At 43.5% G+C, this 21,061-nt stretch overlaps 1 protein-coding gene across 2 annotated transcripts in view; it reads right to left on the bottom strand.

Moving 5' to 3' along the window:
* CNTN4 (contactin 4) overlaps nucleotides 1-21,061 on the bottom strand; it is a 348,713-nt gene that overhangs the window by 38,811 nt on the left and 288,841 nt on the right. For both annotated transcript variants that reach the window (XM_042799543.1, XM_042799544.1), the window contains exon 13: nucleotides 3,802-3,929. In XM_042799543.1, coding sequence (XP_042655477.1) covers nucleotides 3,802-3,929 — 128 coding nt within the window. The remainder of the gene's footprint in view (nucleotides 1-3,801; nucleotides 3,930-21,061) is intronic.

Below are 21,061 nucleotides of genomic sequence, written 5' to 3'. Positions count from 1 at the left end.
TGTAACAGATACTCTCCTCCTCTATTTCACCCTTTCCTACACTGTCTTTGACACTGTCGGTATATCTCCCTGAGAAATGAAAAAAAAAATAAAAAAAATAAAAATAAAAAAAATAGAACCTGCAGTGTTAATGGAAGAACACGGAAAGGGTAAAAAAAATGTATTTTGACCTTCACAGTTTTTTACTCAATGACATAAGATCAGTTAGAAAAGAATATAAGCGTATCTTAAGGTCAAAAAACTCATCAGCTGATAAATTAGTCTTTTTGTACACCACAAAACTGAGTTAAAAGAAGGTATTCAGTCATATTTCTGTCAAAACTTGCCTGTGTTTCACTTAGGGCAGAGAAACTCAAGCATTTCGGTATAAAATACAGTATTTTACAGTTCATTTGGAGTTCAGAATAGTTTCTGCTCTTTTATACTTTTTATGGGATAGACTGAAATTGCATTTCTCAGTTTGCTGCTAATATCCACATCTTGGGCTTAAGAGTTTATTCTCTGCTTCATGCACATGTGTCGCTCCCATTAATGCTAATGGAATCGAGTTAAAACGGAGCACTGAGGGAGAAAAAAGTACTTGCTAATCCTTTATAACCTTACCGCAAAGGAAAGTGATTTGTAAACCATGTGAACCCAAAGATCAGGTACAATAGCTGCTGCCTATTGTGCTCGGAGTTACGGGCAATTCCTGGGGTACTGCGAGGAGGAAAGGATAAGCCACGAACCACAGAAGCATGACTCTTCAAGAACAGAAATGAAACGCAGTCCTCTTTTCAATGACCGGCTTTTTTACGGCGTGTCCTGGGTTGAGTAAGTGGTGGAGTTTTTTGGTGGCAGGGGAGGGGGCTATCGGGGCGGCCCCCTGTGAGAAGCTTCTCGAAGCTCCCCCAGCTCCACGTCAGCTCCACTTCTGTTTGGGAAATTGAGCCAATCGGCTGCGCCTCTGCGATAACGTATTTAAGAAGGGACGTGGTGACGGGCAGTGGGACTTGTGAGGAGGAGTCGCTGCAGCTGCATGAACACCAAGGTCAGTGGAGGAACAGAGGAAGAAAGGAGAGGGGAGGTGTGCCGGAGCAGAGACCCCCCTGTATCCTGTGGGGAGACGGCAGGGCGGCCCCCCCTGCCACCCATGGAGATCTACGGTGGAGCAGACACTGATTTACAGCCTGTCGTTCCTGCTCGGCTGATCAAGGTGCTGTGCCCAAAGAAGGCCGGGGTCTCATGGGAAAAGGCAGCCCTGCTGCTGTAATTCAGTGCTGGGAGGATTGCAGCATGTGGGGGTGTCCCACGCCGGAGCAGCTCGGGAAGGGCTGCAGCCGTGGGAGGGACTCCAGTCGGAGGAAGTTAGTGACCCATGATGGAGCAGTGTGGGGAACGCTGCGGCCCATGGGAGGAATTGAAGTCGGAGAAAGTTTGTGGAGGACTGTCTGCTGTGAGAGGGGACCACGATGGAACAGGGGGGAACAGGTTTTGGACACTCCCCTCACCGAAGATGAAGGAAGTGGCAGCGCTGACTGCCCCCCCCATTCCCTGCCCCTGCACCACTGGGGGAGGAGGTAGAGATATCGGGAGCAGAGCTGAGCCCGGGAAGAAGGGAGGGGTGGGGGGAAGGTGTTCTCAAGATGTGGCAATGCTTCTCACTGTCCTACTCTGTTATGTGTTGCTACTGTCTGTAATAAATGTATGTTCTTTTTTTTCCTTCCCCTAACGAGTCTGCCTTTTGCTCGTGATCATAAAAGGGGGATTTTCCCCCATCCCAGTCCTATCTCAAACCCCAAGCCTGGCTCTCTGTCCCTTCTCATTGCTGGAGGGGAAGGGAGAGAGAGCTGCTGCATTGTGGTTGGCTGCCAACCAGGCCTAAACCACGACACGGCGGTACAAGTGGTCCCTGAACTGCGGACCTGCATTCGACCCCCTCGGTACCTCGGAAAACCAGGGTGGGCTCAGCTGCGCCCAGCCGGGGGATGAGGGGCCGGTGCCTCCGGCCGCCAGCACGCGTCACCTCCTGCAGCCCCCGTGGAGCCCGGGGCAGGACGCTCGGGCTGCGTTTACCATCTTGCTCTCCGGTTTTGTTCCGGGGCAGACAGCAGCTGACTGACCCTTTCAGTAACAGGCAAGGTCTTTTTCGCGCTCGTGTTCCCCGAGCAATGCTTTCCTAGCTGTTTGCTGTGGGTGCCTCCTTAGGGCAACATGGATGAAGAGGAGGCAGAGTCAGCTCATGCAGAGCTCTAATGCTGATCTTCACTTCTCTTTTTGTCTTCAGGGACCGACACGGGCATGGGCAAATGCCATAGAAGTGATTCAAAACAACTCCCCCCCCCCCCCCCCGACCTGAATAACTCTTGGTGTCAACACATTCCCTTTTGCAACAAACACCTGCAGAAGGTTTGAAGGGCCAAGGCAGCCCTCCTCCCCGGGGCTGCACCCTCGGCCCCTTGGCCTGAGGGAAGTGGAAGGGTCAAGTGCTACAAAGCGCAACCCCAGAACCATCCCATCTAACTGTGAGCACCTCACTGGATAGCTAAGGTAGAGACAAGCGTTTTGCTCCGAAAACGTACCACTGTCACCAGCAGTTTGTAACCAGGGCTCACCAGCTTTATCAGCACTTACTTGATCCTGACTTTGCTTGCTGAAATGCGCTCCGACTATAAAAAACACGGATTAAAACTTGCGTTGAAACATTTTAAAGTATTCCCTATATACCATAAAAATAATTGATGGGGAGAGCCGCTAACCGAGTACTATCCATCAATGCCAATACAGGGGAGAATTACAACTGACAGCATTAGAGCTTTGTGATTGATTTATTACTTTGTAATCAGTCTTTCCTGATTTGTTAACCAATATAGGTCTTTCCCCAAATAAAAAGGAAATGGAGAGTGATTATAAGTGCAATAATCTATATATCCATTGCCTCTAATACTTCATCAGACATTACTCATAAGCAGGCCAAAAATTAAGACATCTTAATTTTTCTCAGTGTCTCTGGTTATCAAATTATTACTTTAAATATTTTTGTCAAATGTTATAGCTCTTGCTTTCGAAATAAATATTTGACAGAAAAATTCTGAACACGTACGAATAAACACTTTGAATTTCTGAAAGGCAGAAATTCAGCCCTGGGTAAGAAATAAGAAATTAAATCAGAGTTTGTTCATCTTTTGAAAAATTATGACATTGATTTGCAAGGGTGAAACTCTTTCATCATTCTGCAACAAGACAAGATGTATTAAAGAGTTCAGAAGGTTTTTAAAAAGGTGACAGAAGTTTAGGAATTACAAGAATAAATGAAGTTGAACTAGGTAAGACGTGTTTTTAAAGGACACCACCTAATCTCAGCGTGCTGAGGGCAACATTTCTCCACAGGTACACCATGGCTTTATGCAAGTCCTTTGCAAAGCTGAATCTTAGGACACAGCTTGCTGCAGCGACAGCAAATACTTCTCAAGCAGAATTACTGGCCATTGCTACAAACAAGTCATACAAGAATATGGACCAGGCACCTATCTTTGTGTCACAATTCCCATATCATTTGCAGTATAATTTTAAACTGTGTGTGAAAACAAATGCATTCACTTGCTGTAAGCACCATCAGTCAGTGTGACCACAGACACCTTCTCGCTGTTAACGTCGCCTCCAACCCATGAGGCTTTCTGAGATGCAAAAGACATTTTAATCCCCCCGGGCTCCACTGGCATTAGCATCAAAGAGGAAAGGTGCAGCATTCATAGGGCTGCTTGGGATGCTCTGAGACACTAAAATGGAGTATCAGTCATATACAATAAAAATTGCAATTACCTTTCACAACTAAGCTGCCCGTGCTGCTTGCTGTCCCAAAGTGGTTTGTGGCCACGCAGGTGTAACTTCCCGCGTCGGATTTGGTGACGTTGACAATCCGGAGGCTCCCATCGTCCAAAACAGTGATTCTGGAGAGACAGCAGATTCAAAAGTTTTATTTTTTTTTAAGTCAACACAAACCGCTTTCGAGTGCATTCATTATTGATGGTTTGAACAACAGACGGTTCATTGCCCATTACAGAGGGAGTTCAGCTGACAGAAATCTCTTAGGACGCAATTCATAAATATTGAATGCGTAACTTACATGAGTTTTCCATGTCTTTACTTGAGGGCAACTTTAATTTACACAACAGTAACTTGTGTAGGTTTTACATGCATCTGTACTTTGATATTGAGCACTCACCATGACAACCCTTGCAACCTGTGGTACACAGGCTACATCTAAAAATCTCCATGCTCACTGCTTAACAATGTAAAAGGTTCTTCTGAACAGATGCAACGAAGCAGGTGTTTCATTGCTGCTTTTTTTCAAGAAGGCTGATGGCTTTTCAGCAAGGGTACCACGCTGCCAAGCTGCCCCTCCGTGCTCTCCACCTCTGCCTGCAACATAACTCAGCCTGCAGGGCTTATCTGCAGTTGCACTTGCAGGTTAAAAAAAATAAAAATCCTTTTTCGTTCCCATCCCCTCCCCACATACACACTTCCCGTCAACACGGTGTTGTTATCTGAAGTGGTACACATCTCTTGGGGGGCAGGAGGCAGGTGGGGATGGCACATTAATTCCTGGGGTGATCCTCAGCCCCTCCTCTTTCACAGGGGCTGCACTTCAGGCTTGCCTTGTTCTCACAATTAGCTTTATCTCCCATTCCATTTTCTTCTGCTCTGATCTAAGTCAATGAAAACAGAAAACCTGATCCTGCCCAGTAAATCCCATCAAAACATGAATGATTTGTACCCTGTGGAGGCATAAACTAAGAAGACTCCAGAAAAACTTTTCCCCCAGCCAAATACCGCCTCTTTTAGCAAAACACTTGGTTGTCTGCTCAGTATCATTCCTGTCTTAGTTTGGGCTGAAATAGAGTTAATATTCCTTTTCAGGGACTAGATGAGTGCTGTGTTTTGGATTTAGCTTTGGGTTTGGTATGGGAAGAATGCTGATAGCACACTGATGTTTTCAGCTGCTACCGAGACTTCAAGGACTCTCCGACTCTCCATGTCCTGCCCGTGCGCCAGGGCCCAGGGAGCAGGGAGGGAGCACGGCCACAGCACCTGACCCAAACTGGCCAGTGAAATATTCCATATCATGGAACGTCATGCTCACTATATAGAGGAGGGGTGGTTGGGAAGGAGCTCTCTGGCTTCTGGGATTGCGATTGTGGGATCTTGGTATCTCGGGGTCGCTGGCCGGGAACGGGCTGGGGGTTGGTCAGCGGGTGGGGAGCAATTACGCTGTACATCGCCTGTTTATATATCTCTTTTTGTTTTCCCCCATCATCGTTATTGTTCTCATTTTATTGCCATTATTAAACTGTTCTTATCTCAGCCTGCAAGTCTCCCTTCACCCCTCTAATCCCTCCCCCATTCCCAGGTGGGGAGGGGGAAGGGAGGGTGATTAGCTGCGGTGGTTGGTTGCCAATCAGGCCCAAACCACAACAATTCCTTACAGCAATCTGTTTTCTCCCCTTCAGCCACTTTCAGCCCTGCACTGAAAATCTTGTATTAATTCCTGCCTTCTCTTGCTCAATTATCTCCAAATTTAGCTAATTCGAAAGAAAATGAAGAAGCCTTCCTGCATCCTTAATGCCAATCAAGCTCTGCACAAGTGGACTGAGAAATTGGGAGGAAAGAAATTTAGCAAACATTACTTGCACCGTTGCAGTAGTGCTCAGATGGCACTTCCCACCCAAGAAGGGTTTAAGAAACAAGACCACAGGAATTGGCACGAGCCTTTTCCTGCAGCCACGGGGCAGCACTGAGGCAGCTGAATAAAGTACCAGCGTGAGACAAGGCATGAACACAAGCGCAAAGGACATCTGCCCACGCCAGCCGCAGCCACTGGGCTGAGCACGGTCTCCAGCGGGACTAGGGAGATACCACATCACCCAAGGGAGCTGGTGCGGGTGCCCCTTGTCATGCCATGCCTTCTTGATGGGCATGCACGGGCTACTCGGTCCACGTGCACAGAGCTCCTTCGAAAAATGGGACAGTTTGAGTGTCTCTACAATGACGATACCAAGCGAGGAGGAAGAGGGCACAAGATGCTCCGACAGCAGGCACCAAATCTCCGTCCTGGGTAGCCTCTCCTCTCCCTGACCTGCTCTTGCAGCAGCACAACAACGTGCAGGCCAGCTGGCAGAGACCAGGGACAGAGGTTATATTTCACACATCAATAGCGGCGATATTAATAGAAGTTCCTCAACTGGCTTATAGGTCTCCAAATTGTTGCAGTCAGTAACATTCACTACTGTAATTTATTTTTGCAGGAGTCCAGTGCTATATATTTGCTTCTGTTGCAGTTGCTCCAGCTCAATAATTGAAAGAGAGTAGTATATAGCTACTTGTCTCTTATCTTCACTACTATGTTGGCACAAATCAATGCATGTATTACATTAAATGTGCACTGGAGCACAGGACTTGCCACACTGGCCTCCGGTGCAGAAGCCTGGGCAGCAGCACCAGGAGCTCCCAAGGAATTATTTACTGCTGTTATCAGTTTCAGGTCTTTGGAAACAATAGTGCCTTTCTGAAAGCTGAAGGTGCCCTTGACATGCATTAAAATTCAAATCAATATAAACGACAGAACAAGCTCAGCAATATGTTCCAGCTCAAGAAAGACCAGCTGGCTCCAGCACTGCCCCTGCCAGGCTCTGCACTCGCTCCCTCAGCATTTTTGCCATCTCAAGAAATCCGGAAAAAAAAATTATATTTTAGACTATTTCTGTACAGTTGAGATTTTATTTTTATTTATCTGTTTTTTTTGTTGTTGCTGTTTGTTTTTTTTTTTTTTTTTTTTTTTTTTTTTTTAAGACATATGGTTGAAACCTATTTACTGGACAATCTCTTCCATAGATCATTTAAATTGTATCTGTTGATGAAGCCAGCTTTAATTTCCAACTCTGATGTCTTTTCTGTCTCTATTTTTCTCATGCTATTGGTTGCCTTCTAAGTCGTCTTTACTCCTCATGTAAAATTAATTTGTAGCTAATGTGGACTGGATTGCTCTAGAGACAACCTTTGGATGAAGACAGTCAACCCACCAACGCCTTCAGCATATCTCAGGGAGCTAGTGCTGTATTTATTTCCTTCCATTTCTGAGCTGAAAGCCACAGCCCGCTGGCTTCACAGTTTGAGTACACGGGCATCCTTCACCTCTAGTAACACCCTGCAGAGAGTTCAGGTGGGACTTGCACTGAATTCTCCAAACCCATTCCCCAGAGAGTTTCTGGGCACGTTTAATTCTCATCTGGTAACTAATTCCCTGCACACTCCTGTAAACAACCAGCATTAACACTGACAAATAATTGTGCGAGTTAACTGATTTTTTTTTTAAATAAATAAGACCATTAAAACCTTACCGTGACTCATTGATTAGGAGGCCTTATGGTTATGTGGTTCTTTCTGCTGAAGGTGCTTTTCTACACTGAATGTTTTGTCCTATAATTTGAATCCGATGTGTTAGAAGTTAACAAGTAATTATTTTAACACTTTGAAATCTGTTACAGTTAGTTGAGAAAGTAGGAACGACTTTCACTGCTTTTGCTAATTCACAAATTTTCTTTGCAGACATATCTGCATTAAATGAGAGGAGAAGCTCATTTCAGGCCACTGAGGGTTCTCAAACTGCTAATTGGCTTGAAAGCAAACAGCCCTTCATCAACCACTTTTAGCAGTTTGGTTGAAAAAGTTCTTTTGAGACACGAAGTTCACATTAAGTGAAGCACTGTTTGGTATGCTTTCTTCCTCTTCCGAAATACAACCCCCCCACCCCAAAATGTTTTCTAATAAGATATCTAGGAAGACATAAAGATAAACCACATTTCTGGTAACACATGTATGACTTCAGAACGAAGTGTTGGTTGCTGACTATGAATCTCTTTAAACCACTCCAAACTCAAAAAAAGAGCTACTGACTTGCTATCGAATGTTCTGACACAACTAACCACAGCAGTGGTAACAACAACTGAAAATTTAAACCTCTTTTAGTACAGGTTAATGCAACTGCTTGACTGATAACCTGGCTCATGGTCACTGCTGATATCAAAGAAAAATCAAAGAAGATAAAAACATCCATTTGAAAAAAAAAAAAAAGTAAGATAGTTCAGCATCCTCACATAAAGAAAGGTCATCTATTTTAAACGTAGCATTTTAAAGAGAGAATCTGTTGGTCTGTGGTTGTCAACTGGAGACTTCAGGTCCACAGAGAACAGAGACACATCTGAAATTAGGAGATAAAAGGATTGTTTGTTTCCTAAACCAAAGCTTTGGGTTCTACCCCAGGAAGAGCTGACCTTGTCAATGTTTTGATCAAAGCTCTTCTGGGGACAAAGGACCTTTAAAAAATGCTGAAAATGTTCCTTCATAGCCTTTCTTGCCCATTTCTTTTCTTTTTTCTTTTTTTTTTTTTTTTTTTTTCTTGCCACTGCAGCAGTGAACGTAGAAAGTTGCCAGCTGAACACTTTGCAGTTCTCCTGGAGGCTGGGGATGAAAGTGTCTTAAGGCATTTGGTGGCTTGGTTGGGGGGAGCCCTGAAAAGCACCTGAAGGAGAAAGATGCATCTTTATGGATGAAGAATATCTAAGTGTCTGCTACAGCTGCGCAGAGCCGCTGTTCAAAGACACCCAGGCTACCCAGAAAGGAGCCACCTTGGCACCACGGCCACACCAGCACGGCCAGCTGGCTGGATCAGTACAGCAGTACTAACTTGCCCAGCACCTCCAGCAGCTGCTGGGGATGGATGGAAGAGGTCAGGCAGACCTGGGGCGGTATGAGGAAAAAGAGCAGCACATAATCATTTTTGGTCTGATCTATTAGCGCTTATTTTTCAGCTCATGATACATCTGCCATATCTGTTAAGTCGCCCATCAGCAGGTTACGTTACCTCCAACCCTGAATTAAGCACAATAGATCTGCTGTGGGTAGCTCACCACAGCTTTCCCCACTGCTGGGCAGGATTCCCAGCAGCAGATAATTATTTCTCAGTCAGTAACACATGCATTTAGAGATAGACGATGTCCTGTGGAGTTCTGTAAGAGTTTTATCACCACCTTTGTGAAAACGAGATCAAGCCCTTACTTGGAATATAAACTATGACTGAAAACTGCAAAACTCCCAGAGCACATCATAAAACTGAGTATCAGTAATTACCTCCAGCTCAGCTCCAAGGAAATCTGACCTTTGGGTGTCTGACTGCATCACCTGCATCTACCACAACATGCCTACGACCTGCTGCTCAGCTTTGCCCTCGTGCTTTGACAGAACGTTTGCTTAAAAATCCCAGACTTATGATGTCTACTGTAACATCCTGCTCTGTTATTTAATTAAATCTGTGCAGGTCCAGGAACCAAATACATCAGCACTGCAGAGCCAGGGCTTGTTCAACCTCACCCGCACCTTGCAGTCGCCTGGCGAAAGCCTCTGCAGGGATGAGTAGCAGGTCCATGCACTAACCCCTTCATTGCAAATTATTTTCTAACTCCCAAAGCCCACCCATCACCGACAGAAGATCTGCACCAGACAGATGGTACTGCAGGTATCCCTCAATAGATTCTTCTCATCTTGCCCTCTATTTTTCTGTTCAGCAGATGGAAACTTGGGGACTATGAATGGACTACAAACGCAGTGCATACGGCAGGCTGTGTGCGTGACGGTGAGCGTTACCTTCCCGAGGGATGCAGCACGCAGGTGGGCAGCACAACTACGCAACTGCAGATTAGAGCTCCAATGTTTCTTTAGAGCAAAGTGCTCATAATTATAAAGGGACCTTTTTTTTTTTTTTCTCTCGAATGGTTTTATTAGCATTGCTGCAATGAAGTAAGTTATGTTGTTTCTTATCTGATAATTTTAACATTTTAATTTACAAAATACAATCGTAACTACACTTGCTTTCCCTGTTGATTAAACACATGCATCTGAAATATTTCATGCTTAGTGAAGTGAATATTTTAATATTATTTTTTTTTTTCCCCAGGAAACAATGCTTCGGATGTCCGATCCTTTTTCTATTACAGGGAGAAAAGATGTCTTAAAGCAAGCATTTAAATGAATGTCAGTTGGAAGAAACACACACTGAGTGCAATTTGAGATAAAACTACCATTGATCCCTTCATGTACAGCCTTTGTGGCAGTGGTTGACGTGCCTATTGAAAAGAGACTGTGGTGCCAGAGTTCTTCTAAGAGATAATCCGTCTTCTCAGAGAGGATTTAGGTTAAATGTACCTGTGAAAAACAGTGTATTTCAGCCGACATGATGAATGGCCTATTGTCCATTCTCCGAAGCCTTGCTTGGGCTGGGGGGGTTGGAAGCAGAGGAAGAAAGCAAAAGCACGAGACAGACCAGACTGCAATCTCAGCAACGTATTTGCTTTTTCCCATAGTTCACAGGCAGGAATATCTACAGCAATTTTTAGCCTAACAGCAGCTTTTCTTCACGCCACAACTCTACTGCAAATGTAAATGATTCCGGGCAATTGCATTATTTATCAAATTATTTCTATTTCTATCGCACGTCTTTGTAGCAGTTTATTACCTTTTTAATAATGCTTCCCATGCAATGAGGCAGAGACTGGGATTATTAAAATGATCTCATAAATGTGGTACTGGCCATTAGCCTATTTCAGGAGAACACAGTGGAATTTAGAAATACTCACAGGTTTGGCTGAGAGGGAGGACTTACTGCTGAGAGCACAGTCCTCCCCGAAACCAGGGACACCACTCATGAGGACCTGCTCATCACTTGAAGAATGGGCTGGTTCGGCGTATGGTCCACAGCTAATAATTTCTGTGGTCCTAGGATAATGTCTTCATGTGTGACTACAACCTTTACATTGCGTAAATAAATAACAGCAAGGTCAGAGTTTTCTGCTTCGTAACATTATACCCCATTAAAATATATGTCAAGATCAAAGCCAACTTCTGGGGGTTCACTCAACACCCTTGATGGTTCCTGGTGCACAGGGAGGAGAGGGGAAGCCCCGACCCTAACTCCCCACCCAGCCATCTGAGACTTCCCACCCTACATCAATACTGGCCAAAAATGCCCAGCACGCCCCCGTAAGCAGACAGGGCTTTCCAGGCTTGGGCTTCGTCCTTGTCATGTTACCCCAGATGCTTCTGAAAATGGGTGTGAAGGGGACAGCGTCCGCACAGCCACCGATGTGAGACATCAACATGTCCTGAGGGCTATGGTCGGGACAGCAACACGAGCAAGGACAGGACAAGCTGGGTCCGTGTCCAACAGTCATTAGGATAAGCCCAAGTGAAATGCAGAATGGTTTCCACTTGATCACCCATCTCAACTTACAACTGAAGTGGACAGTCATACTGTGCAGGCAGTCTTCTACGCATCTGCAACTTCTTGTCCAGGACCTGTTAGCTTTGATTTAGATAACCACCTACAGATGCTTCGGTACTTATTTGTCTATAACTACTCGTCTTTTCATGGTTCACAGAAAAGCCTGAGCTAAATTAGAGCCTCAGTCAAAGCCCATTTAATTTAGTGCATGTCTCTCTCTTGGTGAAAGCAGCTATTAGATAAGGCCTTCCTTATCCATGACAACTGGCAGGTCTCTTAGCAGCAAACTCCCTATAATTAATTTTCAGGTAAGAACTATATTTGCTCAAAATAAATCGAGGCAAAATCCTGTTGCATTGAGTTGAGTAGTACATTTCCCACAAGCCTTGCTGGAGGTACATTTTAAACGGAGCTAAAGAGCCTGAGGATGAAGTGTTTGTACTCCTGAGGTTGTGTGGCACAACTACATGGGACTTCTGGGGCCTCTGCAGTGGGAGTGGTTCTTGATCTTTAAAATATATATATATTTTGTCCAAGAAAAGAAACTGAGGAACATCACCTTTGCACCATTTTTACTAGTACATCGGAGTCATGAAGGACACCAGGAGGTTTACTGCTAAATTACGGTAACTGTGAATTGGCTAGACATCTATGGTGTGCAGAATTCGGGGTCATTTGGCATTTTCTGTGTCCTAGGACTACAATAGGAAAGCACAAAAAAAAAAAAAAAGAATCTTTTGGAAGGTCTTCCTAGGTAATAGGAAGAACAGGAACCTTGCTGCATTGAAAAATAGAGTACTAAACTTTTTTTTACTTAATTCTGAATATTGATCTCCAAGAAAACACTAAGAACACTTCTTCCAGGAATGTGAACTGTTGTGTGTAAATGTGTTTTCATTCTAGCCTTTTCATTTACAGCCTTGCTAAGTATGAAGAATTAAAGGTCAGAAGAGTATAAACTGCAGTTCTTTCAGATCATTTGAAAAAACTGTAAATATTATTCTATATATATAGAGAAAAAATAGAACATATTTTGATCAGATAAAAACTTTTGAGAAAATACTAGGGGCCACTTTAGCAATATCAAACAACATAACTCCACTGAATTCAATATCAGCTTAAACCAGTCACAGATCTGGCATCCTAAGTTTTCCCACAATTTTATTTTTCAAAAGTTGTTTAACTGCAATGATGGAGCATTCCAAATAAATAATAATGCATCCATCCTATATTAGTATCTATAGACACAAAATCTGTGTTTTGTCATCATTCTCCCTTTTGTCCATAGATTTTAAAGACAAGTCTAGAAGTGACAAAACCTCATCCCAAAGGAGTTGGGCGGTGGGAGGAGAAGGGAAAATTTATAGCTATTAGATACTTCATGTAAATTGTTTAAAGATGCCTAGAGTAATAATTAAAATATAAAAATATCCCTAGGTTATCTAAGAACAGTTCTCTACAAAATATCTTTCTTAAGGGATGGTGATAACACAAAAAAACAAATGAAAACCGAACACAAACACTGCTATGGACCCTGAAGGAAACTAACAGACTGTGGTGAATTTCAAATAATAGAAACCTTTTGCCTTCTCTCCCTTACTGCTTTTTTTTTCTCTACACACAGAATTAAAATAAATACAGTAAGAAAGACCATGTCATGAAAATAAATATTTGAGGAAGCAGATTTGAGTAAAGCAAAGGAAAGCTCGTTTTTACAGCTTTCATTCCTGAGACATGAGGCAAAGATCATTTGAGCTATCTGGGAAGATTTTGCAAGTCTAGAAAGGTCCAGTGGCGCAAAGAGCCAATTTTCCATTGATTTTGGTGGGAAATGAAGACCATCCCCCATGGGAAACTGCCCTTTTAACACAGCTCCTCAACTTTGCAGTTTATTTTTACAGACCAAGTTGGCTGTTTCCCATAAAGCCGCAACGGCACCACGAAGGACGGGGGGATGCTCCAAACCTGCCCCGGCAGCCCCAGGACTTCTCCCCCAAAGCGGCTCTTGCTGGTGGAGAGGCAAAGCACACTTGCAAACCACCCTGTGAAAGGCTAAAACATCCCCTTTACGCACAATTACCCACCCGCAGCTCCCCACGAAGCATTCTCTTGCGCTCGGAGGCAAGGTGAATCTTGTGTAGAAAGCAGCCGGTGCTGGGAAGCCACTACTGCGTTCGGGCTACCTAATGTTCAGCGAAATATTTGCTGTGCTCATTCTTGAAGGGCCGTGACTATAGCCAGAGGCACAGAGATTAAGTAACTTCTCCCATTGTATGAAGAGGGGCAGCAGCAATCGGAGGAATCAAATTTGGAAGCGCAGCCTCCAGCCACCCTCACCTACAACTCCTTCCCCAACAAGGACAAGCCATCACCCCCCTACCTACAGCAAATGCTTCAGAGGTTTGGAGAACATGAGCATTAAAGGGACCTCCACTGAAGCTCATAAAAATTATTCTCTTATGAGAAAAAAATCCGTACAAAATTTTCTGTGCATCAGCTGCTGACACAAACCATTTCTGGAAGCATTCGTGAGATTAGAGCAGAAGCAGTAAATGCATTGTCAGCTTATTTGTTCCAGCTGATACCACCCAAATAGAAGCCCAAAGGCATAGTCTTTCAAATATAACACATCTTTTCCTCTAGTTTCAACAAAAAATGCCCACGGTACAAAGATAAATTATTCACTCCACTTGTAATTGACATTAACATAGATTTGCAAGATTCAAAGACACATTTACATCACTTAAAAATGATGTTTAAATAATCATCAAAAATATCACCAAGTCTGGTAGGTTGTCTAAAAAGTTCATTAGGAACCCTTTTTCCCCTGTAGACATATAATTATTTCCTTGGATTTTAAACACGCAGTTCTTAAAGTGTGGCCCTAACTGTAAAATCATTACCTTCTTGTTCTTAATCATGAAAATATCCAAGAGAAGAAATATTTGATAATAATTTTTTCCTTCAAAATGCCACAGACTTACTGAAATCATTATTACTATTTTCTTCAACTAAAGGACAAGTATGAACCACACATCAATTTCAAATTGCATTTAGGAGACTAATTACAGGCATTTATTTTTGAAAGTGTTGACTGCTGCGTGTGCTCACAACGGAGTGAAACCTGCCTTGCTGCTGGGAGCCAGATCCTGCCGCCTCCGACACAACAGCACTGCGGGGAGGAACTTGCTTTTTCCTGGGGCGTCTTTGCAGAGAGGGAGAAATAGTTTGAAGCTGCATGCACGGTACCTAGAGATGAATTTAATAATCATAAAGATGAGACACCTCAAGCAGGAAAAGCAGCAGCTGTTTAACAGCACGCAGTGAGTGACAGTGTGTCTGTTAAGGATGTGTAAACACAGGACACGTCTTACTGTGCTCTGGAGGTCTGATGCCTCTGGATGCTTCATCCTCTCCTTTTGCCCACCTCTGCAAGCGGGGATCTACTTCCAAAATTAATACACAAATCCCAATGTAAAAGCCCACTGAATTTTCTAAATACCTTGGGTCACATCGAGTCTGGTCAAGCCACAGCTGGGCTGTGGTCGCAAGCTCGCTCCAGCAGCAGCAGCGGTAGCAACGATGTCCTACAAGTGTACCACTGAATGCTACAATAACACCACGCTGAAAATAATCTGCTGGGAAAACAGGAACAGATTGCTGATGTTACAGGAGACTGTGTCGAGGTGTGAGAGAGTGTCTCACTTCTGGAACACCAGCTGAAACTTGGCGGAGGTTGGGATTACATTTATCGGCATCTCGGGTACGCTCGACAACAATATGTGGCTGGTTATAGGAAATAATCTCCTAGCTCTACAGGATTAGATAAAAGAACTTGCAAATTTTAGGAAACAGCCTAATTGCTTTACACATACAAAATAAACCAGCACTGAACGTGGATTCCAGATGAGTCTCTAACCCTTCTGAGATAACCTTTTGCTACAAACATTTGCTCAAGAGCAGAGGGAAAAGAAAGCAAGAATGAACTGGAGTCACTGACTTCCTATCAATGCTGAAGAGAGGTTCAATCATCAGAGAGCTGCTAAAGAGAAAGAGATGGACAGCTAGGCTTCGTGGAGAGGCCATTTATAGGGTTATGCATACAAAAGATATCTCAAACTAGAAAGGCGACAGGATTTACTATCTGCCAGATACACGCAAAGAAACAAGTCCATGTAACTACCCTTAAGAAGCAAGGAAATGTTAGCGACCTGCTCCTAAAGAGAACTATGGCAAAACCGATTGGTTTGCACCAACAGATTTCTGATCACACAAATTAGTGGGTTTTATTGTTAGCAAACACTAAACTCCAAGTGTTTAGAGTTGAGTTGACAGATGCACAGCCACAACAAGCTTACGTTAAAACATACGGTGATCTTCTAGAACAACACAGAGCTAAAACCAGCTTCTGCTGGGAAGAACAACAGTCCACGAACATGAGGCCATCAAGCCTAGGATGACTGCTTTCCAAGACCTCTGACCATTGAATCAAGTGGTTTCCTGGTTCATTTTTGTTCTGTTTTTGCAGAATATTGGTTAAAGTAAGTTGACATGCCAGTTATTTCAGATGTTCCAATGAAGTAGAGCCATCTTCTGCCATTGTCTCTGAAAACTAAGATGAATGCTTCATTGTCGATTCAAACTTCAAAAAGCTATTTGCAGAGTGTCATTTTTCATTTTGCCTGGGCAGAATGTAATGAAAACCCGACAAGTTATTGATGGTTTGGTTACCTGTCTGCCTTAAAAGAAATTGCACAGGTGCTTTATTTAAAAAAAAAAAAAAAAAAAAAAGACAGTCAACACAATTAATGCAAAACAATGATAGGAAGCATCCTTTGAGGTTTTATTTTCTGCTGAAGTGTCACTAGACTGCGTGTCCAAAAGCCACTGCTGGCAATTCATCTCTCAAGTAATCAGTATAAAAACATTACCATGGTTTGTACCCTGGCACCAGACCGGGAAAGATGTGCTGTCTGTCCTACTGCCATTTTCTTTCTGGCTGTTTACAGTAATTAACCACTAATTAGGAAGTTTGAGGCAACAAATAAAAAATTGGAATTTATACAACTTTTTAAACTCAAGACACTGAAAGAGTAAGAGAAAAGCTTTTCTTTTCTTGTCTGATTTCACAATTTTTTCTTCTGAAAATGACATAGCAAAGTGAATATGTTAAAATTCCTGTTACAAAAATAATACCTGAGGGCTCTGTAAATCAACAACCGTGGTAAGGAGGTCCTTACGATGTGAACTCTCGAGAAAACCATGGCTAATTTCTTCCAGAGAAAAATGACTTTCTGAACAATTTTGAAGTGCAGAAGACAACAAAAATTTAGGCGAGAGCTTTCTGTTTTTCCTTGACCACAATCCCTGCAGCCCCTGGGAGGAGAGGCTGCTGCTTTGGGCTTTACCCCGTGACTCCCGCCGACTTCGTGCCAGCCTGGGCACTGAGGACAGGACGGCGGGGCTCAGCTTCCCCCCAAGTTGGGTGCTGTTCTTCTTTACGAATAAATTAACATTCACTGCCCATATTAATGAGCCTGCAGGCACAGCTGTGCATTAACATATCCAAGAGGCTTTTCAGCTACAGCTGCCTGGTGTCCTACAGCCCCAAGCACGGGGCTCTGGATCTTCCCGGCGGGCCCCGAGCAGCACACCACACCTTCTGACGAGGCTGGGATTTCGGGGTGGCTCTGGTTGGGTTTTTGTTTGTGGACGGGTACAAAGCCCCGAGTCCTCATCAGACTCCCACTGCTCCTTCCCAGTCTCAAGTCCTCATCTTCTTTTCAGAAGTTACCAAGGACTCCTAAAACTGAACTTACCCTTCTAGATCAGCTCTGACTGTAGACTATGGTGGAGAGCTGTAACAAAATACCTGCAAAAATCTGAACTTAAGTTCCTTGAACCCTGAAGCACATAAACCACTTTTGAAAATGAATCGTGAGCACTTTCTGGAAGTGCAGTTCTCTCTCCTGAATATGATTTGGCAAGGTCCAAGTTCACCAGGCACTCTTTACACTTCCAAATGCTGCTGTGACTGAACTCAACAGCCACTATATGCTGCATTTCTGCACTTTTATTGGTTTTCAGCTGAAAAAAAAAAAAAAATCTTCCTGCTTTAAGCAGTGTGGCTTTGTGTGTGCAAGGGTGTGCTCATATATCATAAAGCTTGTCAAGACTGCAAGCTAATGGGACCAACTGGGAAAATTTCCATGAAGATAGTGAGCGTGCCTGGAGTATCTAGGTCAGATCCTGCTCTAACAAAGTGCGCTACGAGGGTCCCTTTATACAGAAAGTTGTTTAATTAAGGTAACAGATGTTGCTATTATACAGGTCCTAGTGAGTGGCTGTTTAATTGGACACTTTCATATTTTTTACTACCAGCACAGAACACCATTTGTTTTTCGTGAATTTCCTTCCTTACAATTAAACTGTATAAACAATGCATGCACTGTATATTCATAGAAAAGAAACAGCTCTAATGATGTAAGGGCTTTATGTGAACAAGAACAGGGGAAGAGCAATTTGTTTGGGAGCTTAAAAGTACAATTATTTTTCTGTCCTAGACTGAGTACATGTCTGGTAGCAGGGTAAATGTGACTTCCAACAGCTTTAGGACAACATTAGGGATGAAGACCATGTACATATTTTAAACATTCACTACTTCAAGGGAATATACACTAGGTTTTGACGTGTGCAAACCCTTCCCAAGTGCACGAGATAGCGGACACCACTGCCAGCCCTGCTCCCCTCCTCGCAGCGATGTCCTGAAGCAGGGCCCCCCAACCCGGGGCAGCCACTAGAGCCAGCACCAGCCCAGACCTAAATGCTTCACCCCACGGCAGCACCACAGCCTGTTCCTGCACTTTGGCTAATCAACACATCAGCAGGTGGCTGGTTACAAACCACAAGACCTGCAGAAATACAGTATTTCCCTAAAAAAATGCTGTTTTGGTCTACGCTCAGGGAGCAAGGGAGAATGAGCACAGCAGGAAGCCATGGTAGACAGAGAGACCAAAACATGCCATCTCGTTTGCTCTTGAACCATGCAAACAGTTCTGGGAAATGACAAGATGCCTTTCTGACAGACTGCTATCTAAAATGAAACACCCTGACAGAAATAAAGAAATGTAATTATTACCATTATTGCATGTAAATTAAAGTAATGTCTGTAAATCAAAGCCAAGCAGCTGAGAAAAGAGGAAAGGCAAGAAAAGCGATGCAAATCTTGCATTACAAACCAGCACTTAACAACCCCTTCCAGCACTACTCCAGCAAAATTATCCCGTGCCAACAGCAAAATATATCCCTTGGCCAATTCCATGAGAATTTTCTTAAGATACTCTAACAAAATGGCCGTTGGTGGTAGGTTATTAAAAGACAGTTCAATCTGTGCAGCCAGGTGACAAAATGCCCCCGTTTGTGGATGCAGATCACAGGATCGGTCTCAGCTCTAACGTTAAACCCCAGCACTCCCACGGCCAAGCCCTCAGACGCTGCGCACCGACGTGCCAGCACCAGCAGATTTGTTGTGCTGCAACGTTATTTCTTCACGAGGCACGGAAAACTGTATGAAAATTAAGGAAGATTTAATTGTTTTAAAATGAATCGGTTTAAATTAACTGCTGAATTAACTGGTTTAAATTATTTTAAAAAAAGCTTCCTGATCTGTAGTTCAAAGAGAATTACAGTTCCATTGCAGGATGTTCCTCCAACAGTTTGGAGCATGGGAGCAGCTGTGACAGAGGTTTATTTTAATTTCAGCTGGCAGCACTTTGCATAGCTCCAAGAATTGTCTCTAATCACGCACAGCCCGATTCTCCCTCCTGCACCCAGGAAATCTGAATGAACGAGCCAGTGACTACAGTGACTTCTGATTTCCACCCCTGTGAGGATGAACCACTCGCACTTGCAACCGAGCACAGTTCGCCACGGGAGCTGCGCCGTAATTATGAAGAAATGGAAATGTTTCTGTGATAATATCACCTGAAAGTAAAGGTTTTAAAGCACTGGTCTCAGTAACAAATTTATTTAACGTTGTTGCATTAGATGTAATTGAATTATTATGAGAGGATTAACGAAATCCTGCAAGAACAATCTGACTGCTGTGACTTCCCCTCCTACTCCTGCTGATGAATATATACAATGTAATGCCAAGAAATAATTGTCACAAATGGGAAATACTGAGGACTGGAGGACGCTTGCCTTTAGGAGTTTAAAGGAAATTCCTCCATTAAGGACTTGCTTTCATTTACTTCAGTGTTATACAAGGGCCATCAACTAATGGAAGTTTTTTTCCAAACTCGTGGATAACTATGGATTTCTGTTTTATATTGGTAAATCTCACGTAAAATTACCCTCTACCTCTGTAACTCCCACTGATATCTAGGAATGACTGATTTGGTTTCTGAGACAGATTTGGAGCAAAGTATGGGCACAGTTCAAATCATCTGTGTAGTAATTGCAGAAGGCCATGTCTCTATATAACGCCTGTATCCTGTCTATATCCTATGTATATTGTGCCACAGATACTATGTATTTCATATCCCAAACCCCACTTGACATTGACCACGTTATTTCATAAAATCAGGGGGATGAAGATTATAAGACCAAAGTGCCACTGAGATTTAAATGAAAAACGTGAATCCTGGCTCTAGAGTCTGTGCACTCCTCACTCGAGGAGTTTTCACCTGGTTTTGAATGCCAGCCCTCCTTGGGCAGCTGGGCAGTAACACTCTCCATCTCAATCCCACCGGCTTAAGTCCAGCATCACTTCTGAGTCACACTGATGTAGCTGGGACATGAGAAAAGAGAACCTATGTAATGAAATCCCAGCTCTCCAAAATCTCTTTTCTCCTACTGAGTCAGAATAAAGAGATCGGTGGTGAAGTTCATATAGAAATATGAATATAGGAGAACCAAATAAGTGAAAAGCATTCTGAACCGAAATCAAATCTTTCTCTCTGATGAACAATCTGACATGTCCCAAAGCCACATCGCACAGAAGACACCGCTTCCACCTTGAGCTCCCAGTGCTTGTTGGCTTCTGGAACGACTCCCTGCCAGCTGCAAACCTCGACAACTGGCTCCAACTTCCAGGTGATATGCGTAAGAGTGTATATTGAAAGGGTAAAACAACTTGTGCCCTAGGAGTGTGCTGGGGCAAGTGGATCCTAAACACTACTTAGACAATACCATCTCTCTGATGACGCAGCCTGCACAGCTTTACGGTGACCATTGCTATCTAGAAGTTACCCCCCGTTTCTGAGCGAGGGTTTCCTGGAGGGTAGGTGTATTTTAGTCACATCTCCTGTCCCGATGGTGTGGAAAGTGGGAAACACTGTGGCGGGCGGCAGGCTCACCTGCTCTTACTCTACCAGTGGCCCTATGAGGCTGATTTGTAGGGTGGCATTAAGAGGACTGAAGACCTTTCTCACAGAGTGTAACAGCCGTTTTGCACTGAAATGTAAAGGGAAGATACAGGATAGAAAATGATCTCTGTATCTTTACCCATATAGAAATAGTCTTTGTTTCCAAGCAGCATTTGCAATATATCTATATCTGTGCTATAGCTGTTTCTATATAAAATTTACCTTCTGGAGTCAGGCTACTAACATTATTTTGACTCAGTTAGGCCTTCAAGGCAGGATTTCCATTATTATGGAGATGAACTGCCTTTAATGACTGCAATAATATAATTGTACCCCAGGGCAGAATTTCTAATAACACAATTGCACAGTTTTCAACCACCAG

The sequence above is a fragment of the Tyto alba genome, unplaced genomic scaffold, assembly GCF_018691265.1.
Source record: "Tyto alba isolate M040663 unplaced genomic scaffold, T.alba_DEE_v4.0 Super-Scaffold_3, whole genome shotgun sequence".
NCBI lineage: Eukaryota > Metazoa > Chordata > Aves > Strigiformes > Tytonidae > Tyto > Tyto alba.
This window is presented reverse-complemented; position numbering and strand designations above follow the sequence as displayed.